Source organism: Phoenix dactylifera, chromosome 2 (genome assembly GCF_009389715.1).
Source record: "Phoenix dactylifera cultivar Barhee BC4 chromosome 2, palm_55x_up_171113_PBpolish2nd_filt_p, whole genome shotgun sequence".
NCBI lineage: Eukaryota > Viridiplantae > Streptophyta > Magnoliopsida > Arecales > Arecaceae > Phoenix > Phoenix dactylifera.
Window position 1 is genome coordinate 13,151,679 of NC_052393.1, and position 22,522 is coordinate 13,174,200.

Consider the following 22,522-nt stretch of genomic DNA (forward strand, 5'->3'; position numbering starts at 1 on the left):
TAATTAATGAATACTGATTTTCAGATTTTACTTGTATTATATTCATAATTAGGGAATTAGGTTCAAATTCTAGCAACTATAAGTTTCGGTCACACCAAATTTTTGGTGCCCCTTGTGAGTGGATCGAATTGGCTGATCAGATCAAAATCCAGAGTCAAGTTTTGGATCTTGGGAGTTGAATTATAATCGACCTTTGGATATATCTCAGCTTATTCAAGCTTGTTGAATCAGAACCCCTAGATGGAAGCATGGCAACAATAAAATTTACTCTGGAGTCCATGTAAACTAGCAAGAGGCCAGCATCTACTGATAAAAGAAAAAGGTTCAGTAATACTGACGGGTGAAAAATGGTCGGATACCATCCAATCTGAATCCATTTTCATATTTCAAACTTTCTTGACATGACTACAAATTTTAGTATATGATAAATATTTCTAATTTGCATCTATCAAAAAAGTATAACTATGGATACGCAACTATCCAATCTATTCTATTGCAATGTTATGCAATTTTGTATAGCTCTTAAAAAATTTCGAAGAGAGGAAATAATTGAAGTACCACGTATTTATATTCCATGTTATAATATTTTTGATTTGGTGGCTAATAAAGTTTAATTATCTATAGGTTAGAAGTTCCCAAATCATATGATTTTCGATATGTAAGCTGTTTAAAGATAATAGGTTACATTCAACAACTCGGACCATCAATATGAGACCCCTATTGTCCAATCTAGACCTAACTAAATTTAAGTGGAGACCCACTCGAATGTTGCTAAATAGAGCTATATATATACCCAAAAAAATACCAAAAATTATGAGAAGGGTAAAAGATGAGCAGAAATCATGTTTACTTGCATGGAAATTTTTCGAATATACTTGATAGTCCTGACTTGATCATTGGGAAAAAAATTACAACTCCATCATACTGTTACATCAGAATGGTAGCATAAGGTAGTAGTACTGATTTGTTTGGAATTTAGAGACCTAGTTAAGCCATGATCTCCGAAAGAAAATCATTTTCAACTTCCATCAGGCAAGCAGGTAGGCTACCCCTGTTACCGAACCCAACAGCTGAGCGTCCATGGAAAGACAACCAAATTCATTGTTCTTAAAGCACTTGCCCTCCCATGGCAAACAATGTTTTATTGATGTTTGATCATTTTTAAAAAAACTTATGGCTTCACAACTTTCATTGCAGATTATCCTAGTGCCCGACTTCACACCATTCGAAGAACACCCTTTTACATACATACATACATACATATATAAATACCTACATATGTATGTAATATGTATGTATGTATGTTCGTACCTACATATATACATACGGAGCACAACCAAATACCGAGTTCCTAGGACTGGTTTATTGAAGTTTTGATTGCTTCCATTTCGACTTGTCTCTTTTATAACTTTCGCTGCATGCTGTCCCCGTGCATGATGCAAGACTTCGCACTATATCACGAGCACCTCTTACATACGTAAAACACACAACATACATATTGCAAAAAAGTTTGTAAAATAGTACATTCCACCAGTTCATGCAACCTGCGACTGATCAAATATTCCTTCTGCTTGAATTAGTTTCATGAATCACAAGCAGCAAGGAGAAGAAATTTGATGATAATTTCACAGCAAACAAAAGCTCAAATCCGGGGCAATATATTCTTAAACAACCGAGATATATTCTGCTTGGGCCCAAAGAAATGAACCTAGGTTAGAGCTGTTACATATCTGATCAGCCAGCAAACCTGACTATCAAGATCTGAAATTGCTTGAATACTTGAAAATTGCAGCTCATACATCACCATTTTTCACTTTGAATGGTTAGGAACATCTTATGTCGAGCCAAAACACACCACTGAAAGCATGAGAAATTTCACTTCATTGCAAAAAAAAGTCTTGCCTTCTGACAGCTACATATATGGCAAAAATTTATTCACATATCTACAATTAAAAAAAAAAAACCTACTTGAACCATGATTACCTTGCCCATTGTCTCATCTCCATTTTCATATTCACCCAACAGAATCTTCAATCATCACTTCATTGTCATCATCTGCAGCACCATCCTCGGAGGCATCTTCCGTATTACTATTAGATGCATCACCATTGTTGCTACCCTCAGTTTCTGCATCAGACATGGACTCATTCTTCTCTCCCCCTCTGCCACCCTGGAACTGTTTCCTAAAATCAGGGGCAATTATTTCAATCATCGCATTCAGCACCTGATGTTCCTTTCTCAGCTTGGGGATTGCATCAACACCATTCCTCTGGCTCCTTGCTGCCTGGCCATCAGAGCCAGCCAACAGTGCAGCGGTAGCAGCAGCAGTTCCAGCGTCTTCGCCACCAGCTCCAGGATCACCCATGCTCCATGGCGATTCATTCTCTCCATTGACAGAAGGAGCTGTGCTCACTGCCCAGCTCCCAGCAACTTCAGAGGCCAAAAGATCAGCAGTCCTGATTGTACCAGTCTCTGCATCCTCCAGTCTTGACTTGGAGCAACCACCAATTAGGCCTTCAAGTTTCCCAGTAGGTTGCGTGTTTTCCTGGACCTGGGCTTCATCATCAAGCTGCATCGTGTCTCCTCCCAGATTGCCGCATTCTTGCAAGGCAGTGTTTCGTTCATCCAAGCAAGCATCACCAGCTTGGCTTTCTGTTCCAAGAACTCGCTCAGTGTCTGTAGGCTCCCCATCAGGAACCACTGCTGGGCTAACACCATACATGTCTGGACCAAATTCTTTAACCAATCGATCTGCATTCGTGCATTCTAAATCTTGGGTATTGCCATCTTGGCTTCCCAGGTCACAATCATGCTTCTCTGTAGTGCTGGCATCATCATCAGAACTGTCATTCATGGTTTGGGCATTCTTTGGAGTAGAAGCACCGGAAGCTTCTCTCGTTTTGTTGCTCGGTTGAGCTGCTTCTTCTCTTTGACTGACAAATGCCACATTTACATTTCTCAGTGCTGGTTCATTCAGATCAATGCCTATTGATGCATTATCATAATTATCCTCATCCTCCAAAGTCTTCTGCATTGCCTTCAGCTGTTCCTGCTGTTTCGCAAACAATGCAGTAATCTCCTCAGTTGTTGAATAGAAAGCACGCAATTGGGTTTCCCTGGATGTCAGCCATAAGAAGGTCATATACAGAGGAGACAATGTAATTTATTATATAGAGAAAAATCCAAATATCCTAAGCAATAGGGTCACCCTTTATGTTAGCCATAAGTGGGTCGCAGAGGGACTAAAGTAAATCTTATATGCAAGAAAAAAGCCAAATGTAATTAGCAGTAAAATTTCTACATATGTAAAAGAAAAACTGAGACACTCTTCGAATGACTCATTTGAGATTAACTATACCAAAGAGAAGAAAAATATCATTTTCTAGCAAATCATTTCTAACAAACCAAAAATTGAAATAACATGCACAGTGTTTACTAAAAGACCAAACAACCATTCTATGGTGAGGCAGACATCAAAGTTCACCAAACAAAATGGTATCATAGGTCCATTCAACAACAGATGGTTTTTCTTTAACTTATGTCAGAATCAATGATTAAAAATTGCAACCAGCCAGTAGGCAGATCATGCAGCAAACAAGGTAGAGATACAATTAATATATATGTGTGTGTGTGCGTGCAGCAAATGAAGTATGCATGTCTGTATGTGTGTGTGTCTATAAGCCATATAAGTGTTATAGGTCAAACTATCATAGCTCATATTGGCACCTGATTTCACAAAAGAATGTGATTGCCATTGTACGCAAAATACTAGGCAGCATCAATAGGACCTCAACATACATCAAATTCCATGTATTATTAGACTGGTTTTAGATATATCAATTATGGTTCAGCGGACCATACAGTAAAAGTAGTACTACAGATTGGCTCCATTGTGTTTTAAGTCCATACAGAATAATATTTTGATAATAGGAACTAAGAAGTATTTTGGCTAGTATGTCATCAGTGCCAAAAAAAAAGGTATATAATAAAAATGCAATAACAATTACACATCTGAAGTTTTTCTGGGTGCAAAATATAGAAAACAATTGTAGGGCGGAACAAAATTCTACTAAAATTTGCTGTTAGAAGGATAACAGTGCACCTTGGAACCTCATTAGAGCAGCTGGGGTACAATGGTATACTTCATGACTTTTGGCATCCATCACATTATCACATTGAATTTAGCACGCATGAAAGCATTAGCTTGCATTGTCATTTATTTTTGGAAACACATGATTCACAGTTCAAATAAACAAAAGAGAGCCAAGATCGTGCTTCCACGCAACTATAATATAATATGGTAAGTATCATCATCAGTTCAAGCCATGCTTCACCTAGATAATAAAAGGATATAGGAGCTAATGATTATAAGAAATCCGGAATGAAGAAAGACAAATTTGAACAGTTTCTATTTACTGCTGTACCACAGTTTATATGTCCCCCATTGTTCTGTAATAGAAATAATAGGAAGAGAATGTGTCAAAACTATAGCTAAACTTCATTGTGCACTTCAATTTTATAACAAATTTAGCATGCATTACTACTGTCTCAAAAGCAAGCAAATTATGTAAATTATCATCTTGTTTTGTTTTACTTGTATGTGCAAAAATGGATGCAGATTTAGAAACAAAATGTTCCACTTTCAGACTACTGTGAAGAACATTTCAAAATCTGTATCCATTTTTTTTAACAAAAATGTCTTCTATGATTACCGCAGAATTATTCTTTCCCTCGCTCCTTGGAACCTTTGTTTCTCAATAGAAAGATCACGAATCGCAGCAGCTATTTCAAGCTCAAGGGCTGAGACCTTTGCCCATGCCTCTTCTCGGGCCACCTGCTAAGAATAACATACAAAATTCTCAGACACAGAAGGGAAATGCATTTAGGCCTTAAGGTTACTCGATTTGTACTATATCATGATGTGGCTAAAAAAGAATCCATCTCAATATACACAAGAAAAGCAGCAAATGACCAATACAACCAAAGTATCAGGCATTTGATATAAGATATCAAGCCTGTATTGGTATCTAGAAGTACAAGAAATAGAAGCATGAAATACTTCATTAAATAAATCATGAATACAAAAGGACAGCCCCATGCATGAGGCTCCATATATTGTTGGGTCTGGAGAGGGTTGAATGTACGCTGCCTTACCCCCACGTAGGGAGAGGCTGTTTCCATGTTTTCAATTCTTTCCATCAATTTTTTCTTTTAAAAAAATCATGAATGCTGACTAACCTGAAACAAAAAGAAATCAGCTTCGAGGAAGAAAAATCATATTGTGGTCATAATTTAGGAAATGGGAAATGGAAAACTTGATATATATGGAATTCACATTGAAAATAGATCACAAGCATGAGCAAAATCTAACTTCTTTTTTTTTGGTTCGAAGAAGCAAGATCGAGCTATTTAAAACCATCAACTTTTGAGGATAATCTTAACTTAGATCAGAACTTGTGTGCAGAAGATGAGACTGGTTTCCAGTGGTTCACTAGTCAGACACAATAGATGATGAATAAAGATGAATACAAACAAGCATCAATGAGATCTAAAAATCATAAACAATGTAAATTACTTTGATCAAGGTTTTTAAGTGTCAAAGATACTGGGTGATGCATGGTGTTCTGTACCAACCTGGTATATTACTGGTAAAGGCTCAGTATGCCACCACACCAACACATAGTATAGGTGCTGTTCCAACTCCCCGAGCGTACCATGTATCACTATGGAGGCATAACATAACATACCATTTAGGTACCAGTACACGCCCTAATACCAAAACTTAAAACATTGACATTGATAGCCTCCTGAACATAATAGGGTCAACTAGGGGACATGGTTAATTAGGCCATCAGCAGAACTAGTATTAACAGATTTCCTTGAGTTGCATGTAGGATGGGAGTGGTGGAGATGAAAAAACTAAGGTAGATGCCTGGTAAAACCTAAGGATAGAGTCTAAAAGTATGCATGTCAGGGGGTGGTGCACAAGGAGCAGAAGAGTGGGAAAACAAATTGATAAAAACTGAAGAACCATATGATAGTGTATCAGCACATGAAATAAAGATTCAAGAAGGCTCCTGTAAGGAGTGGCTGGAAAATGCAGTATGGTCAGAAAGGATGGGAAGACCTAACAACACATGGAGCCTTTAAAGAATGCACAGCAAAGAAAGATCAATAAGATGAAGCTTGAAGATTACAGCTATGATTCTTATCTTTGTGTTACACAGACATCTATATTTGTAAGGTGCAGCTGAAAGAACATTGTAAAGCTGATAAACAAAACTTGAAGGGTGACACATTTGAGACCATGGGTGGAGCAAGAACAGCGGGAGGCAATTTCCCCATGTTTGTATATCTTTGAATCATAAAATTGGATAAGTCTACTGGGATCCAGCCGAAAGTGCAATCATATGCTATTTTAAGAATATGACAACACAATATTGGTAAGTAGATATCCTACCTATGTAGTTATGTTCCATTCACGAAAGGACATTCCATGAAGATGGAAAATTTGTATGGGGCAGTTATAAGCAATGGTGCATGCTCAGAAAGCCAACTGTGTCAGACAAAGTCATGGCAGGTATAAGTAAGAGTATATGAATAAAGGAGGAATTTAGAAAGGAATCTCCATTAGTAAAGACAGATTTTTCTTTCCTATTTCCTTTATTTTGCTGCTATTTACTTTCTGTATTTTTTAAGCTTCCGATTTCCAATCTCCATTAGTTGTCCAATTTCACCTTTTCTTCTAATATTTCAACAGCAAACCATGGAAAAGAAAGCATCTTTCATGTTTTAATTCCCCCAATTTTTATAAAGTTACCATTCTGTTTCTTTTTTTATGATATCTGTGTATGGTCCATTTTCAATGCTAAAAAACAAGAATGCACCGTTCCTTATTTTTCTGGATATGTTTGTTTATTCTGTCATAACTTTTTGAATTTTTTGATCTCTTTTAATGGTTCAAGAGAACAAAGAAAGAAACAGATGTCTGACTGCCAATTATATTCACATATAATGTGAAAAATATACTGGACTGACATAGCTCTTATGCCTGGTGAACAATTACAAAATCCAGAGAAATGCATAATACACATCCCATCCAAGAATCACATAATACATGGACCATGGCTCACTATATCATGAGTAGACATGCTGCACATCTTACAGCACTCAGAGCATGCTGTTCCATTGGACAATCAAATCATTGAATAAGATATAACCTGCTGGTTCTGCTATTCAGTGATACCAAGACCAACTCAATGAGAGAACAGACAGGTGTTATTAAATGCATGCAACTGTTTACATATGCATGCATGAGGTAATATTTCTTTAAAATGAACCTCTTACCATTTCAAAGGATCCTTACAAAGAAAACTCTGTAAAATTCTTATATGAATCAGTAAAAAGGAAAACTCTGTACCATCAGAATCCTTAGACGAGAATATATTCACAAAATACCATGTCTACCTTTTCACTTTCAAGTTCCTTCTTCAGTCCTTTTAATTCAGACTCCAGCATTTCTGATTTCTGTTCAACAATAGAAGTAAATAACCGAGCATGAGGCTTCCCTTGACAGTAGATAGTGCTACAATTAGCAACAATAAATATATTTGAGCCACTAAAGTGAACAGCTCTGCTATCAGGACAAGGCTCAAGTAATGTCTCCCAAGGAGTAAAATTTGTCTCATTTCCTAATTTTCAAAAAATGATTTTAATTTTTATTATTAGTAATTAAAATCAATTGGAGTGCTGAAGTAGTATTCCTTCTCATGCTTATCTCCAAATCTCATTAAAATAAAAGTTATATGCAGCTCAGCATACCTTTCTACAGTTAGCTAAGGTTAGTTGTTCATCTTGAACCTGGACTTCCAGTTGTCTCACTTTTTTCTCGGACATCACAAGGCTTTCCCTTGCATCTTCCTATTTAAGAGAAGAAAATGATTACTACAAACAGTACCATAAACATGACAGGATGTCAGTTAAGTTAAAAGAAAGTGGGAGGCAGTGCAGTTACCAGTTTAGATCTTAGTGTTTCCACAAGCAAACGACTTTCTTTTTCTGATTCCTGAGAATGCATAGAGGGGAAAAAAGTAACTGTAAAAATATATAATATTATAATATATCTTCACTGGTATGACTACATGTTGTTTTACAATCACATAAATATTATTAGAATAGTCTACAAACCTGAAGCTTACTGATGACTTCCTGCTGTTCTTTATGTTGTCTTGTGTAAACATCAGCTTGTCGCTTAATTTCCTCTTGAGCCTCTGAATGAGCTTTATGTAATGCAGATTTTAGGTCTGCTGCAGCCTTTTCTCGCTCCTCCCTTCTCAAGTTTCTTTCTTCATCTAACTGAGACTCAAGTTCAGATATAGTCGCTTTCTGACTACAAGAAAAGGTCAGGCTTTATGTTTTTGCATGATTCAGCAAAAAAAAGATGTAAGAAAAGCTTAGTACAGAAAAATATAGCAAGAAAAAAAAAGTACCAATATCAGTACCACAAAATCAAAACATGCCCCACCATTTCTTTTTCTAAAAAAGAAAGATTTAAAAAATAAAAATGTTTCACCCATCATATTTAATTTAGAATGGTACTGCTCGCTATTCATTAGGACTCTGAGAGGTGTTTGCTCCATCTTAACATATTCACCCATTAATTCATGAATTAGAAAATTCATTCCTGTCTCAAAGAGATTCTCACTTCTCCCAGCATTTGTTAACATCCGTATTCATTAAAAAAAGGGTGTACAATTACATCAATGGCTCCATACTTCTAAGATGACTAGACTTTTTCTTCAAAAGTTCAAATCTAAAATCCATAGATTATTTTATATAAGGCTACTATCCTAGAAACACAAGTAAAATATGGAAAATATTAGCCCTAAAAACAATAATCTGTATTATGAATGTTAACTCTCATAAATGAAGGTTTCAACATTGCCAACCGATGGCACTCCAAATATGATCTGAAAACAGACACATTGGTATCGGATTAAATGGTTGTCGATCGGTAAACATGATAGATAATCATGCGATGATACTATTCTCTTGGTTCAATTGTTCTATGATAGATTGAAAGATAAATATCACAAGAAACATGATCACCAAATACTTATATTGATGAACAAGTCTTCCTAAATCCTAACATAGGTTCATACACAACTTTTGTGTTGATCAAATCTGACAATGTAGTTCTTCCATCTAACAATTATCATCTTTAACAGAAGCATGATCTTCTTTAGGTGTGCTCTAGCTTTTAAAATATCTTTAATTTCTAGAAATGGCTGATCATTACCATCTAAAAATGAATTCACAGTTGAGTTTGGCTTTGAATTTGCATACAAATTCAGTTTCAGGTTTTCAACCGTATACGAGATGCAATAAAATCATCTTGTCAAATTTCTGTTTAACTGCATAATAAATGACAGCTTGCATATTTTTCTTATCACATTGTTCATGAGCAGCAACCATCCTGGCAGCATTTTTGCACTGATGATAGTTTGACGGCCTAAATTTCACTTTGAAGTTTGAACTACATCCACATTTATTGAACTTCTATGTACATATCATTTATGGCAGCGCAATAAGGTGCTGGTGCAGTTGAGAAAGTAGAAAAGGGAGTCAAGTAAATTGAACGGAAGGGAACTAGTAGCTGCCAGGGAGAACTCAGTGACGAAGAAAATGATCTGAAGTCGATGTGAGGCACAAGCAAGCATGTCTCAGAGAATGTCATTATGAGGAAAAGGAAGATGCACAAAGTGACGAATACATGATGTGAAGTAGAAAAACTAAACAACTTTAAGACTTCCTCCATCCACGACCATATAACATCATGCAAATGCACCCACCATGCACGCACAGACAGACAATGAAACACCTCCATGGGCAGGCTCATAGGCTTATAGCACAAAAGGGCTAAGAGGAGAGGTTTACACACCACCTAATTTATCTAAATACCTTTCCAATATTCCAATGCACTTGAAAGCAACAAAGTTATTCTCATAACACAGTGATCATATCATCATAGCTTGCAAACTATTTCTTTTGGGTGCATTTACCAACTCAGTTAAATTACAAGAAAACTCTCTTTAGACTAACAGGCAAAAAAGCAAGGGTATTTAGGTAATTTGATCAATGCATGCAAACCTCTCCTAACTATCTTATTTGCACTAAACCCTTATTAATATATATGCTACAGAAAAAATACATAAACTGATAATCGCTGCATGGAGAGCCAAATTTCTGAACCATTGGATATTAAAAAGAATCAAATAATTATATAGCGAAGAGTACAAGTTAACAAAACAATAAAAGAAATCTCGTAACTACTCAGGAAACAAAAAAAAAAGGTAAATTCGTTAGGTGTATGACACTAGTCATTTTACAGTAAAACTGGAGTCTAAATGAACAGGTCCGCTTCAAGAAACTGGTGACACCGGCACTCTCTCATGGCTAACTACATAATACGAACCCACTGGTACTTTTTTTGGTACAAACCACTGGTACTTTTAAAAAAAATGTATTAGCATATTCAATCATCCCCTTAAATATTGCATGGACCTCGTTTTTAAGGTTGTCATCCATTTAAAGACTCCCAGGACTTGATAATATAATTACACAAACAGCCACCTCATTCCATCCTGCCCTAAGCATGTGTCAGGACATATTGCATAAAAATTCATAAACATAACAGGGATGGAAATGTAACAAACACTGATACTCATGCATATAAGAACTGTGGCAAAAAGTTAAATCAGCAAAGAAACCAAAGGCTGCAATTTTAACCTGGATTGAAAAATTGTATGTTAGAATATCAAACATAATGCTTGTACCTCTGAATTATCTCATCAGCATCAACCCGTGATTGCATGGACGCACTAAGTCTTTCATTAAGATCTTTTACTGAATTTCGTAGTTCGGCTGACAATGTGTTGAGCATTTCTACTTCTTTCTGCTGCTCATCTAACACATGCTGCAGCTCTTTAATTTGATCAAGAAAAGAATTTGACACCGCCTCCTTTAGCTCTTTCATCTCCTGCAGAGTTCAATTCCATTAATAAAACATGTACCAAAGAGTTAAAATGACTAGTCCCGTTTTAGCGAGGGAGGAGAGTAGCAAAAGCTACTTGGTCATTATTACAGCAGCAACCCTCCAAGAGACAGGAAAGAGTAGAATAACGTTTAAAGTAGATGTAGATCAGGAATGAAAACCATCTGCATGGAACTCAATATCCAGCAAAGACCAATGTTTCATGTAGCACAGGAATTGCAAAATGCCACTTTTAATCAACAAAAATAGTGCATGTCATGAATCTGTTAGTACGTAGAAATATCATTTCTGTGATGTAGGGAGACACTAAATGTGATCCTCAAATTAAAAGTTGGGCAAAAAATTTTCATATTTCAAATATTACATCAAATAGCAGCATACATATTGTAACATCCATCATTTTCAAGAATTTCAAGATATTCGACCTTTCTAGCTCAAGGTTGTCAGGGACAAATGCCTTGGAACATGGTGGTCCCACCTAGGCATGCGGACGACCCAGTCGCATAGGCACCTAGCGCCTTCAAGGCCTTCAAGCAAGGTAGCTGCCCAAGTACATAGGTTGGTGCCTAGGTAGGTGCCTCACTGCCCAAGGACTGCCCACGTCTCAAGCAAGTACCTGGTTTGTTAAATTATGAAGAAGATATTTAATTTTAATTAAGTCCCTCTTTAAGTAAAAAAGTATTTATTCAAGCGAGAAGTAAGTTTAGTCCATCAATAGCATGTCCCCTTAGATGCTAATTGATGCTTAAACATGTTAAGGAGCTTTAAATATTTTAAATCACTTAACAGAAAAATTATCAAGCAAAAATAAAGTAACTAATTATGCAAACTTACTTTTTGTTAATATTAAGATTTTCGGTCTTGGTACTGGGGACTATATGATACAACTCTGTACTGATACATGGTATGCTGCGGGAAGTGAGACCATAGGTGCTCGTATGGTACCTTATTGGGTTGCTACGGTACTTGGCAGCACGGGCTGGTACAAGAAACCTTAATCAATAAAATGTTCTTTGATGTGCTTTAATTGATTTTAAGGATTTAAATATGAAAACATACAATTTTGTTGATTTTTAATAGTTTCTCTTTTCACTCAGGCTCATGCCTAGCAGCCTGGATATTCCACCTAGGCATTTGCAGGACCACCTAGGGGATTTGACTATCTTAAACTAGCTTGAATCCGCATCAAGGGGCTTCTACCCTGGCCAAACAAAAACTTATGGCCTCAAAAGTTTTAGATTTAAGTTAACGAAAGTGGAAAAATAATAAACATAAGTGACAAGATAGATAAATTGAGAAGTATCACCTCAAGTGGATGTCCTTAAGCCTCTACGCCAAGCTTCTAAGCAAAACTATGAGAGAATCATGCCATAGTCAATCCATGTTTCCTCACGATCAGATCTCTTTTAGACTTCTTAATAGGCTATAATTTAATTCCTCAGAACAAAAGTTTGCTAGTACATGTGCAAGGAGAAAGCTCCAAGCATATCTCCTGTTGCAAACATAACCCTCTTAGGAAGTGGTTGTAGAGACTATATGATGTTGATATTGATAATCCCTACTTAAGAAAAGGAAAAATTAGTCTCTTTTGGTGAAGGGGGATTTGGGTGGAATATCGAAAATTAATCCAATTGTCTGCCCACATATGGAAAAGGTTTATGAAGTTGGCAATCCATTTTTTGTGATATCAATTTCCTACTGAAATTGGCAAATTTTATCAGATGTCTCTGAACAGATCTGATTGAAAATAGCAAAGAAAATCATTTTTGGCTGGATAGATGGCTGTTGGGTTGTCTCCTCAAAGAATGCTTCATGAATTTTGTTCTGCAGATGCAATAAATGACCTCTTTTAATGGCGCCTTGAGGTAATCACTATCTTTCACCTACTTAGTGGAGGAATTATGCAGCTTATTTAGCTTTTGTATCTGCTTCAGGAGGTGCAGGTAGATCTTATTTTACATCTACAACTTTCACTTCATCCCATCAACAAGTTCTAGATAACTACTTTTCTTTCTTCAATAGCTAGCTAGATCATGCACAGAGGAAGATTGACTGGGCCATAAATTTCATGAAAACTAATTTGAGTCTACTCACTCAGGACTCTTAATTGTTCCTCTCACTTCTGGTGGTGGCCTCCAACACCACCCACCCACCCACCCACCCCCCCCCCCCCAAAAAAAAAAAAAGGAAAATCCAGCATGCATGTGTGCAAAAACATACAAAGAAAGAATCTGCAAACTAAAAACAAACAGACCCTATTTACACCTAATGCTAATACTTCTCCAAAAGGAACTCACTCATAAGCTAGAGATATCCATTAAAAAGTTAGAGAATTGAATCTCCTAGATACACTTAAGGGGATGGGGGATGTCAATCCACAAGCTGCAAGCCCACCTCCCGACCACTCCCATTTGGCCTGTCCTCTCTTTCCAACTCGTTTTGGAGTGTTGAACTAATCCAAAAAATGGTGTTCAAATGCCTTCATGGTGTTTTCACATATTTTTTCCATATCCCTTTGACTCTCATTCAGATAAGGAATCCCCAAGTATTTGGTCGCATCTCAGGAATCAAATGTAACTATCCCTTTTCTCTCTATTGAACTCCGAATTGCTATCTCATCTTTTATTCTTTAAGCATCATGAGATTTTTCAACAACTTCATTGTATTTCTATCCAACTTAAAAGGTCTTCTCAAGGATCACAATACCTTTTAGCCATGCTCACATAAAGTATTAAGTCTACTAACATAAAAAAAAATGTACAAGTAGACAACCAAATAACTATGATTATCCAAGAATAACAACATTAAATGCATAGAAAGCAAATCAAATCAAATAGACTCCAGGTAGCCCTTTCAAAAAATGAAAAAGTCACCATACTCACATTACAATTGTCACAAACATGACAGAAAAACGATAATACCCATCCTAAAATATGAGGATTATCCTTTATACTCATGCCACAGCTCATTATTGGACAGGCATCTCTATTTATCCTGATGCAGACAAGAGCACAAATATTTCATTCCCTCCTGAACATGAAACAGCTACAAGCAATAAAAGAAACCATATACCTTGGAAGATCAGATAAGAAGATGAAAAAAAAGAAAGAAACTCAAGAGTTACAAATTGATGGTCTCAAGTAAATGACAGTTACAGTTCCTGATCCACACCAATAGAAATATAAAATAGTGTAACGGAAAGTAGGAAAAAACACTAAGAAAAGAAGAAAACAATAGTGGATAAAACATAGATATGTTAAAAATAAGATTAGGAAAGGAAATAAAAAAATAAAAGAAAGAAGAGAAAGGTGGGGCAGCAGGGGAACAGGGACAAACACACACACATAGTATGTCACTGACACTCGTAAAGCATCCACTGGGAATATCTCCCAAGTACATTTAGATGGATAAGTCCTTGATATATAAGTGTGTCAAGGCTAACATAAGAAGTTCAGCATGCTCATTACTAATTTATTGTCATAACTTCTCAATATACCAAAACAATGTCTAGAGACTGTATCTCCATGTCAGGTAGCAAATTAGCAAGCACCCACATAGCTATAAATCAAGTTTAAAGCAGTCTTAATGCAAATCACACGATAAATGGAATAACAAGTTCCAGGGAGAAATGTTATTTTAATTGGACTCCAAGACAAGATTTGTCCATTCAAGATTCAAGATTTGATGTACAAGTCCCAATTAAGAAACAATCAATCAGAACAAGAAAATTGTATGCAAGAAAATTGTATGCTGCCCCATTCAGAGCACAAGTGCCAGGAAAGTTTCATGTCACTCAGTAATCATATGAGATGCCATGTTTGTTTTAATATGACTAAATTCAGTTTATAAGATGTGTGCAGCTCATATTAAATTAAAAATAATGTGGAAAGATCAGAGAATGTTGATAAACTATAGTAACTTTGCAACACAGAAAACTGTGTATACGAGAATAACACACAAAATTGTGCATATGAGAATGAAAGGAAAAGTCACATGGAGCTAGAGAACAATGAGAAATCATACATTTTCGTGTCGAGCAATGGATGCCCGATTTTCACTACGCAAGTTCTCAATTGTGAGAACATGAGATTCCAATTGCTGCCTGAGCTCCTGCATATATTTTAAATAATCAAGACAAAACCATTTCGAACAGAATATCATCCCCATGCTCTCTTGATTAAAACTAGGGTTATCATAATTCCGTGTGATGGATACCGTGTTAGACCGTTGAAGGCTTCGTACATCATCTAGTGAAACTGGGCCATCAGGTGCACCAAGGCCAATACCTTTCAGCCTCTTGCTTTCAGCAACAACATCCTCTTCAGGATTACATATACAAAATGAGATATATTAAAGAGTAGTGGTGAGACCAAAATTAAGCTCAAAGAGCACAAACATAATCAAAAGTTTGATTTTCTAGAACAGCCTAACTAGAAATCTGAAAGAATGCAGATTTTACCAAAAAAATTCAGGTATTTAGATGAAAATAACAAAACAAAAAAGAATTTAAGATTATCAATATATACACGTGCACCATATATGGGAAGGGACAAAAGGAAAAGTCAAGACCAAAAACACACCAGCAACAATATTTATTAATTTGTAATCCGTGATTTTTCTTTTCTAAGTTGCAAATATTTTGTGCACAAGTTGTAAAAATCATCAACCGAAAATGGTTCTCAATCAATTCAACCAAAGAAGAATAATTCGGAGAGTCATTCGACCAAGAAGAAACCATGAATAGTTTGATAATTGTTTCTCATGTGATTTTTCTTTCAATAAATCTGAGAATATTGTTATTCTAAGCAGAATTGGCGCGAACAAGAATGTTGGTGAAGCACATGTTGATGCATGTGAAAGAGTAATATCCATGATCAAAAAATGTGAAAGAGTAATATGGATTCTGACATCCCACAACCTATTAACTAACCACTAGAACCCAAAAGCTTAAGATGATAGAGAAAGGGTCCACTAAGTATAGCTGGACCTCCAGAAATAACCATCCTACCACCCCACATCCCATGTGAGATCACAAACAAAAAATTGGTCTGGCAAAAGGACCTCCACAAACACAACTTCAAGATGCCCCACATTTTTCTCTCACCACAACCAACATTGTTTACTAGAGGCTAAATCACCTCATTGTGAGGGGCATTTAGGAGGACCATAGGATTCATTGATGTTAGAGCATGACCTATTATCAAATAGAGAATTAGATTTGACAAAAAAGAAACTCTTGATATTACTATGGAAAGTCTCTTTTTCTTCTCCATCTTACCACCTTGGGTTTGGATATAGTCCAGAAAGAAATAGATTGATGTCAAATTTAACACTGGTGTGTACATGTGATTTCATGATATATTTATGTGTGCATATATATGCATGCATATGTGCAAGTGGGCATCTATGTCTGCACGTGTGTACACGTACTATATGTCTGCATGATGGATTATTCTTCTCTTAAGAGGAAAGAATCTAGTACTAACTTTAATCGGAGGGTTGAGTCTTAATAGTAGCTAAATCCATTGGAGATAGACGTCGAAAAGGCACATATACCATCCCTTACCACCCCTATCCTCCTTGTCTTCCATGATTTCCCCTTATAACCTTGTTCCTCCCTCTAAAGCAGGCACCAGAGCAGTAGAGAGGGAGTGCCAACAGGTGGAGTAAAGACACCATGGATGATTAGGGGGCAAAGGAAGTAGTAGAAAAAGGGGAGGTGTGGTGCAGTGGAGGGGGAAGGAGATTTGGGAAGTGGCAAATGCAGGAGGGAAAGGATGGATGGATGGATGGACGGACGGACGGACGGATGGATGGATGGATATGTGTCTGAATATAGGTATGTGTGAGTTTGACTTTTCCAAAAAACAATTGCCTTCCCCAATCTTAAAAGCATGTGAATCAGAAAGCAGACAAAGCAGCATATTTACATACATACATGTGGCTCGTTAACATTATACCTGACTTTCTTTTCAAAACTGCACCATTTGCTAAGGAAGTGGTTTTTTGCACTTCTCGATATACAAATGCATAAGAGTTATCTGAAAAATATGACAAGAACAAAAAAAATTAAGACAAAAGAGCACAACAAACATATAAAGAGATATTAATCAAGTTAAGAAGGTGCAAAAGAATCATGTTGTGTAACGCACAGAAACAAGATAAAACAAGGGTAGCCATATAAAATTAACGAAAGCCCATGACACAGCAGAAGATACAAATAATACATCAATGAAGCCAGATAGCTAACAGCCACTATCATATACAAAATTTCCGATAATCCAACAGCTCAAGAAAGCAAGATCAGTTGGAACAAAAAAAAGATGGTAGCAATTCTGCAAGTGAGGGCATCTTAATTTGCCATATAGTATGTTCGCATATTAAAGACATAAGAGTTTGGCCTGTGCAGTGAATGGGAGAGTTATCGTAAGTGGTTGTGATCTCACCTTGCAATGCATAAGTAGATTGGACAGCTGTGATCCTCCATTTTTAATTAAAGATGTTTTATGCTTTATGCAATTTCATAGCAACAATCTTAATTATGGGAGGTGCACTTCTCTCATCTCTCCTCAAAACAAAACCAAACGAAGTGTTTCATCTATTTAATATATGAAAGTAATTATAGCAGTGAGAGAGAGATATGGAAAGGAATGACCACAGCCTCATGCAATACATTCCAGAACATGTGCTTAATATTAGAATAGACTATAACTGCCGCATTTTTGAAGGGTTTAGTTATGAGCACTATGTTGAATGACTCTTATAGGAAAAAGTCTGCAAGGTAAAAAGGGAAAAATTAAATTTTATTAGAAATGTTGGATGAAGATCATATCAAATTCATGCAAAAGGTTAGCAGGTAAGATGACCTTATTCTAAATCAGCATATACTTTTATCAAATATATTAACAATCAAATTGTCACCTAAAAACACATCAATATATCAGCACCCATATCAGCTAAATTACGTTTAGGGTTGCAAGTATATACTGCATATAGCAAAGCCACGAAGATAGGATACAAAGCCTACAACCACATTATATTATTATCTATTGTTGGGCTGCACAAGATTCAAGGTGTTCATGAACAGCTCAGGATTGGCTTGGTATAAGCTCATTTGAGCTCTAGGAAACAAGACATGCTCAGATAGTTTATGAAGTTTGACTAATAAAGACTGTCAACAGTTAAGGTTTGCAGAAACAAATAAGAGCTCAAATTAGCTTGGTAAGAAGTTTGTTCAAGATTGTTCAAGCTCAGCTCATGAGATCTAATCCGAGCATGACTACCTCAGTTAAGCTTGGCTGGAACTCAGCTTGAGCCCCTTTTCTTATAGAAAGCTGAGCCTAAGCAGCCTACTCAGCTTGGCATGTCTTGTTTCACCCCTATTGGGGCAACTGAAAAGAGTTCATTTTTTGGGACAACTTCAGCGATTAACTGATTAGTTTCAAAGCAAGTCATGATTATTGCTATAACACCTGCATTCTTGCCAAAGTACATTATCTCGGTTCCAAACCCCATACCGGTGCTACGTTGTCACTATATCGGAACAGTACGGTACGAGGCTAGTTCAGTCTACCGACTGTCAGTACCGAACCGGTGCGGTACACCCTATACTGCCCGGTTCAGTATAGTACAGCATACCATGTTCTTAGCTATACATAAGGTCAAAGGCATATCGTTGCAACAGTGACCATTGGTCAACAACGACTAGTTATTCCTTGACCCATCAAAGAAGGATCTCACACCGACAAACCGGTCTGTTTCTCACCAAAAAGTCAATGTTAAGAATCCACCTCATGACTAAGTGTATGTATGTGACATATTCTCTATGCAAAAATTTAAAAATTTGTTCATGATAGTTTTAGTCAAATTGCTTGGTGTGCAAATCATAGTGCTGCATATAGTACTCAAATGAGGTGCCCTTAATGGCTAGGAGGGTTTATGGATGGAACTTGGAATTCATCATCAACATTCTCCATTTTAGGAATTAGATGTGACTATACACAAAATATTTATCTCAAGTATTCAAATTGGTGTGGCCTAGTGTATGAGGCTCCTGCAACTAAGATGCCTAGGGACTAGGGAGGGTCAGATATATGCAATGTTACCCCCATATGTGGAGAGGCTATTTTCATGTTTCAAAATTATCGTACCCAGATCATAATGGAGCAACTTTACCATTATACCAAGGCTAACCCTCTTCACATAATCCTATATATACAAGAAAGGCATAAAGGAGTGATTCCTTAAAGATTACATTCTTGAATGCCTAATGATTTGAGATCCTGAGGGGCATGATTCATATTGCATATAGTTTGGGTTGTATCATTAAGTTCATCATCATAACCATTTAGGGATGTTTTATCAAAGGATTGATCATACAAAAATTTCACACATGAATAACTTTAAGTTATGATTTCTTCCCCAAATATCCAACTATAAAGTACAATTACAAGTAAGCAATTCCATTGGATTCCATTAGTTGAACTAAGATCATCATCACTAGGACAATAAAAGGGAGCAGCACAAAAGGCTATGCTCCCTTTCCACTTATTGTGTGTGGTCTGAGTGGAAAATGAACAAGTACAGCCAGCCCCAATGGCATGTACACAAGCATGTCTATGTTTCTTTTTTCTTCTTCTCTTTTTTTCCTGTATATGATTCTGTATGGTTTGCATGGGACAAGCTGCACAACCCTTCCTAACCTTCTTCACAAGTTGGATGAGAAAAAGGAGAAAACAGCAAGAAAGGGTAAGAGAATAGAAGAGGGATTCCGGTTACGCTTGGTAGAGTTGATGTAAACGGACAATATACAAATTAATTAATTACTAATTTAATTGTGTTTTAATTATTCATTGTTGTGACAAAATGCAGGTAGCTCTTCCTTTCTCTTCCATCTGCCCTATGTAATCTTCTTCCAGTATCATCAGTCCAACTAGAAGCATTTTAGGATTGCATCAGGAGGTTCAAAATTGATTTTTATAACATAAAACTCATTGTGCACCTCGTAAATATCTAATCTTGACAAGATCTCAAACTACAATATCCAATAAAATTCATTAGTTTCACCATATCAATTCAATGAAACAAAAAGGGGATGATTCTGCATGTACATGATCTAAATGTCCACCTCATTCTGTTTCACTGTGTTGCATTTTTTTCCCTGGTATTTAACATAAAGATCGATAAAGGTGCCCTGATTGCATGGAGGGCTCCAGCTATCTCAGAAACATAAAACTGGGTCATAATGCCAATAGCATCCTGATTGGTAAAGGTGTATAAATAGTTTATAATTTCAAAATCAGGATTGGCAACAACGTATTTAAGTATAAAAAAACATATTTCAGTTCTTAGAGATCTATTAAAAGTTTTCACTGTTATTAATAATAAAAGACAGATTAGTAAATAGTAATGCAACTTTTATGGGAAAAATTCTTGTATATTACCATCATGAGGAGGAGCAATAAAAGATATTATATCCCCATGCTGAAGTCTAACTTGAGAAGAATGTTTTCTTAGCCTTGTCCAGTTGCGATACGTCCCATTTGTGCTGCAAAGCTAGGGCAGATCAATTTACAGACATACAATCATCTGATAAATCAATTATGAGTACAACCTTGTATCTTTTAGAAAAACTGGCACAGGCAAATTGGGATCCAGCCCTCCATCTGCAGCCGCTATTCTGTCCCGAAAAATTCTGCAATGTTTAGCACTAACTGCAAGTGCTCCAATCTGGAAACGCGTATCCTCTACACATCGGCCCAGGCAATGCTCATCCGCACTCAAAAGAATGTTCATTCCCTTGTATAAACTATCTCCATCAGCAAGGGTTGTCAAGAGATGACAATTAATATAGTGCAGAAGTTTTAAAGCATAGTTCTTTGACGAACATTGACAAAGTAAGAAAGATCAAGTAAAACTGTGAGCTTGTGGAAGCCAAAAAGTTGCATTAGTTGGAGAAAACGCAACACAGAACTGATAAAGATGATTGATTCATGTGTGAGGAACAAAGGTTGCCCCTTGAACAAAATGAAAGATCAGACTTTGTTCATCAGACTCGGAAACAACTGTTGTTGGACCAAATAAGTTTACGGTGCAACTTTTGAAGAAGTGTTAGAAAAGCATATGAGAAAGCATACGACCCTTCAGAAGCACGGATTTTATATGAAGTCAGTCCCCAAGTATATGGTATAAAGATATTAGCCTAACGTCAAAACAAGTATACGGTATGAAGATTGTAGCCTAACGTCAAAACAAGTATACGATGTTTGCATCAATATAGGAATGATAAATCCAAAACTCATTACCGAATCACATGATTGCCATTTCTCCACAAGAATCGTGAGAATAGTTAGTAAAGCTGCTGGCTGAGAGTTTTAGCACCTATAGCATGACATCTAAACATATTGTAGTCAAAAAAAGGCAGCGACTTTCTACTATTCCGCCACGTCTCAGAATCTCCGGAGAACCAAAGATTGGTTCGAGTAATTTACAAAAACAAAAAAAAAAAACAGATTCCCGGTGCTACTGCACGCGTACCAGCGCAGCACAATGCCGATGCACGGCGGAGAGAAACTAGGGTTAGGGTCAGGATTAGGGCCAAGATTAGAGGAGTTCTTCGCAAAAGGGGACGGGAAAAAGAGAGATGGGGAATACCTGGGGACGCTGGCGCGCGTTCTTGGAGATGGCGGTAAGGACGGCCCAGACGCCAGGGTCGGGGTTCTGGACGGGCTGGTCCGAGAACATGCGGGCGACGGCACGGATCTCGTCCTCCGGGCTCATCTCCGATTTGGGCACCGACGGGCAAGACGCCGCCGATACCTCGTCCTTCGCTGGATCGCCGGCGGACTCCAGTCACTCCACCGTCATTGCCCTCAACGTCGGGTGGGGGAGGGGGGGGGGAGTAACGGGACAAAGAAAAGATCACGGCTCCCGTACGTAAGAGGCGTCAGAGAGCTCAGAGGCGGGCGTGGCCGCGTGGGGCGAAATATTTCCCGGAGCCAATACGCGGGTACGAGTTTGGGATTTGACGGTCACAAATTTGGATTCGGATTGGCCTGTTAGATCTGAGCCGGTTATCCGCGTTGTGACTACTCGTTTATTCGACCTGTCCTTATCGTCTATATAAAAAAATTAAAAAAAAAAAATCTAGTCGCTTATTAAACGGATGGCAATGAGGAATGTTTTTCCCATCCAGGATTCAGAAAAATCTCCAGAACTTAAAAATATCAATATATAAATCAAGATATTTAGCGTATCATACCCGCGAGTGCCCGATACCTATACAAACCAGTATTCTTGATAGGATGAAAACTTTGCATGAAATAGAAAGAAGAGGAGAGAAAAATAGGAACTCCAGATAGAGGATAATTGGCCAAAGTATTAGCAGGATTTGTAATCGAGCTGATGACGTGGCAAAACGTTACATGATCTCCATTGGCAATCACCATCCTTTAAAAAGTTGTTGTCTAT

General features: G+C 37.1%; 1 protein-coding gene across 3 annotated transcripts; it reads right to left on the reverse strand.

Annotated features, from left to right (window-relative positions):
• Nucleotides 1-1,670: 1,670 nt before the first annotated feature.
• LOC103699773 (myosin-7-like) lies at nucleotides 1,671-22,040 on the reverse strand. Of its 3 annotated transcripts, none has more exons than XM_008781783.4 (13): nucleotides 21,707-22,040; nucleotides 20,667-20,851; nucleotides 20,497-20,600; nucleotides 17,014-17,094; nucleotides 15,269-15,372; nucleotides 15,077-15,163; nucleotides 10,836-11,038; nucleotides 8,188-8,389; nucleotides 8,015-8,065; nucleotides 7,822-7,920; nucleotides 7,468-7,527; nucleotides 4,713-4,834; nucleotides 1,671-3,116 (listed from the first exon to the last, which is right to left on the reverse strand). In XM_008781783.4, exons 1-13 carry the CDS (start codon nucleotides 21,830-21,832, stop codon nucleotides 2,015-2,017), a joined length of 2,526 nt encoding a protein of 841 aa, XP_008780005.2. In that variant the 5' UTR covers nucleotides 21,833-22,040; the 3' UTR covers nucleotides 1,671-2,014. The 3 variants fall into 3 exon arrangements, with proteins under 3 accessions (XP_008780005.2, XP_008780000.2, XP_008780012.2); XM_008781778.4 differs by having other exon boundaries at nucleotides 4,713-4,837; XM_008781790.4 differs by lacking the exon at nucleotides 17,014-17,094 and having other exon boundaries at nucleotides 4,713-4,837.
• Nucleotides 22,041-22,522: the final 482 nt, after the last annotated feature.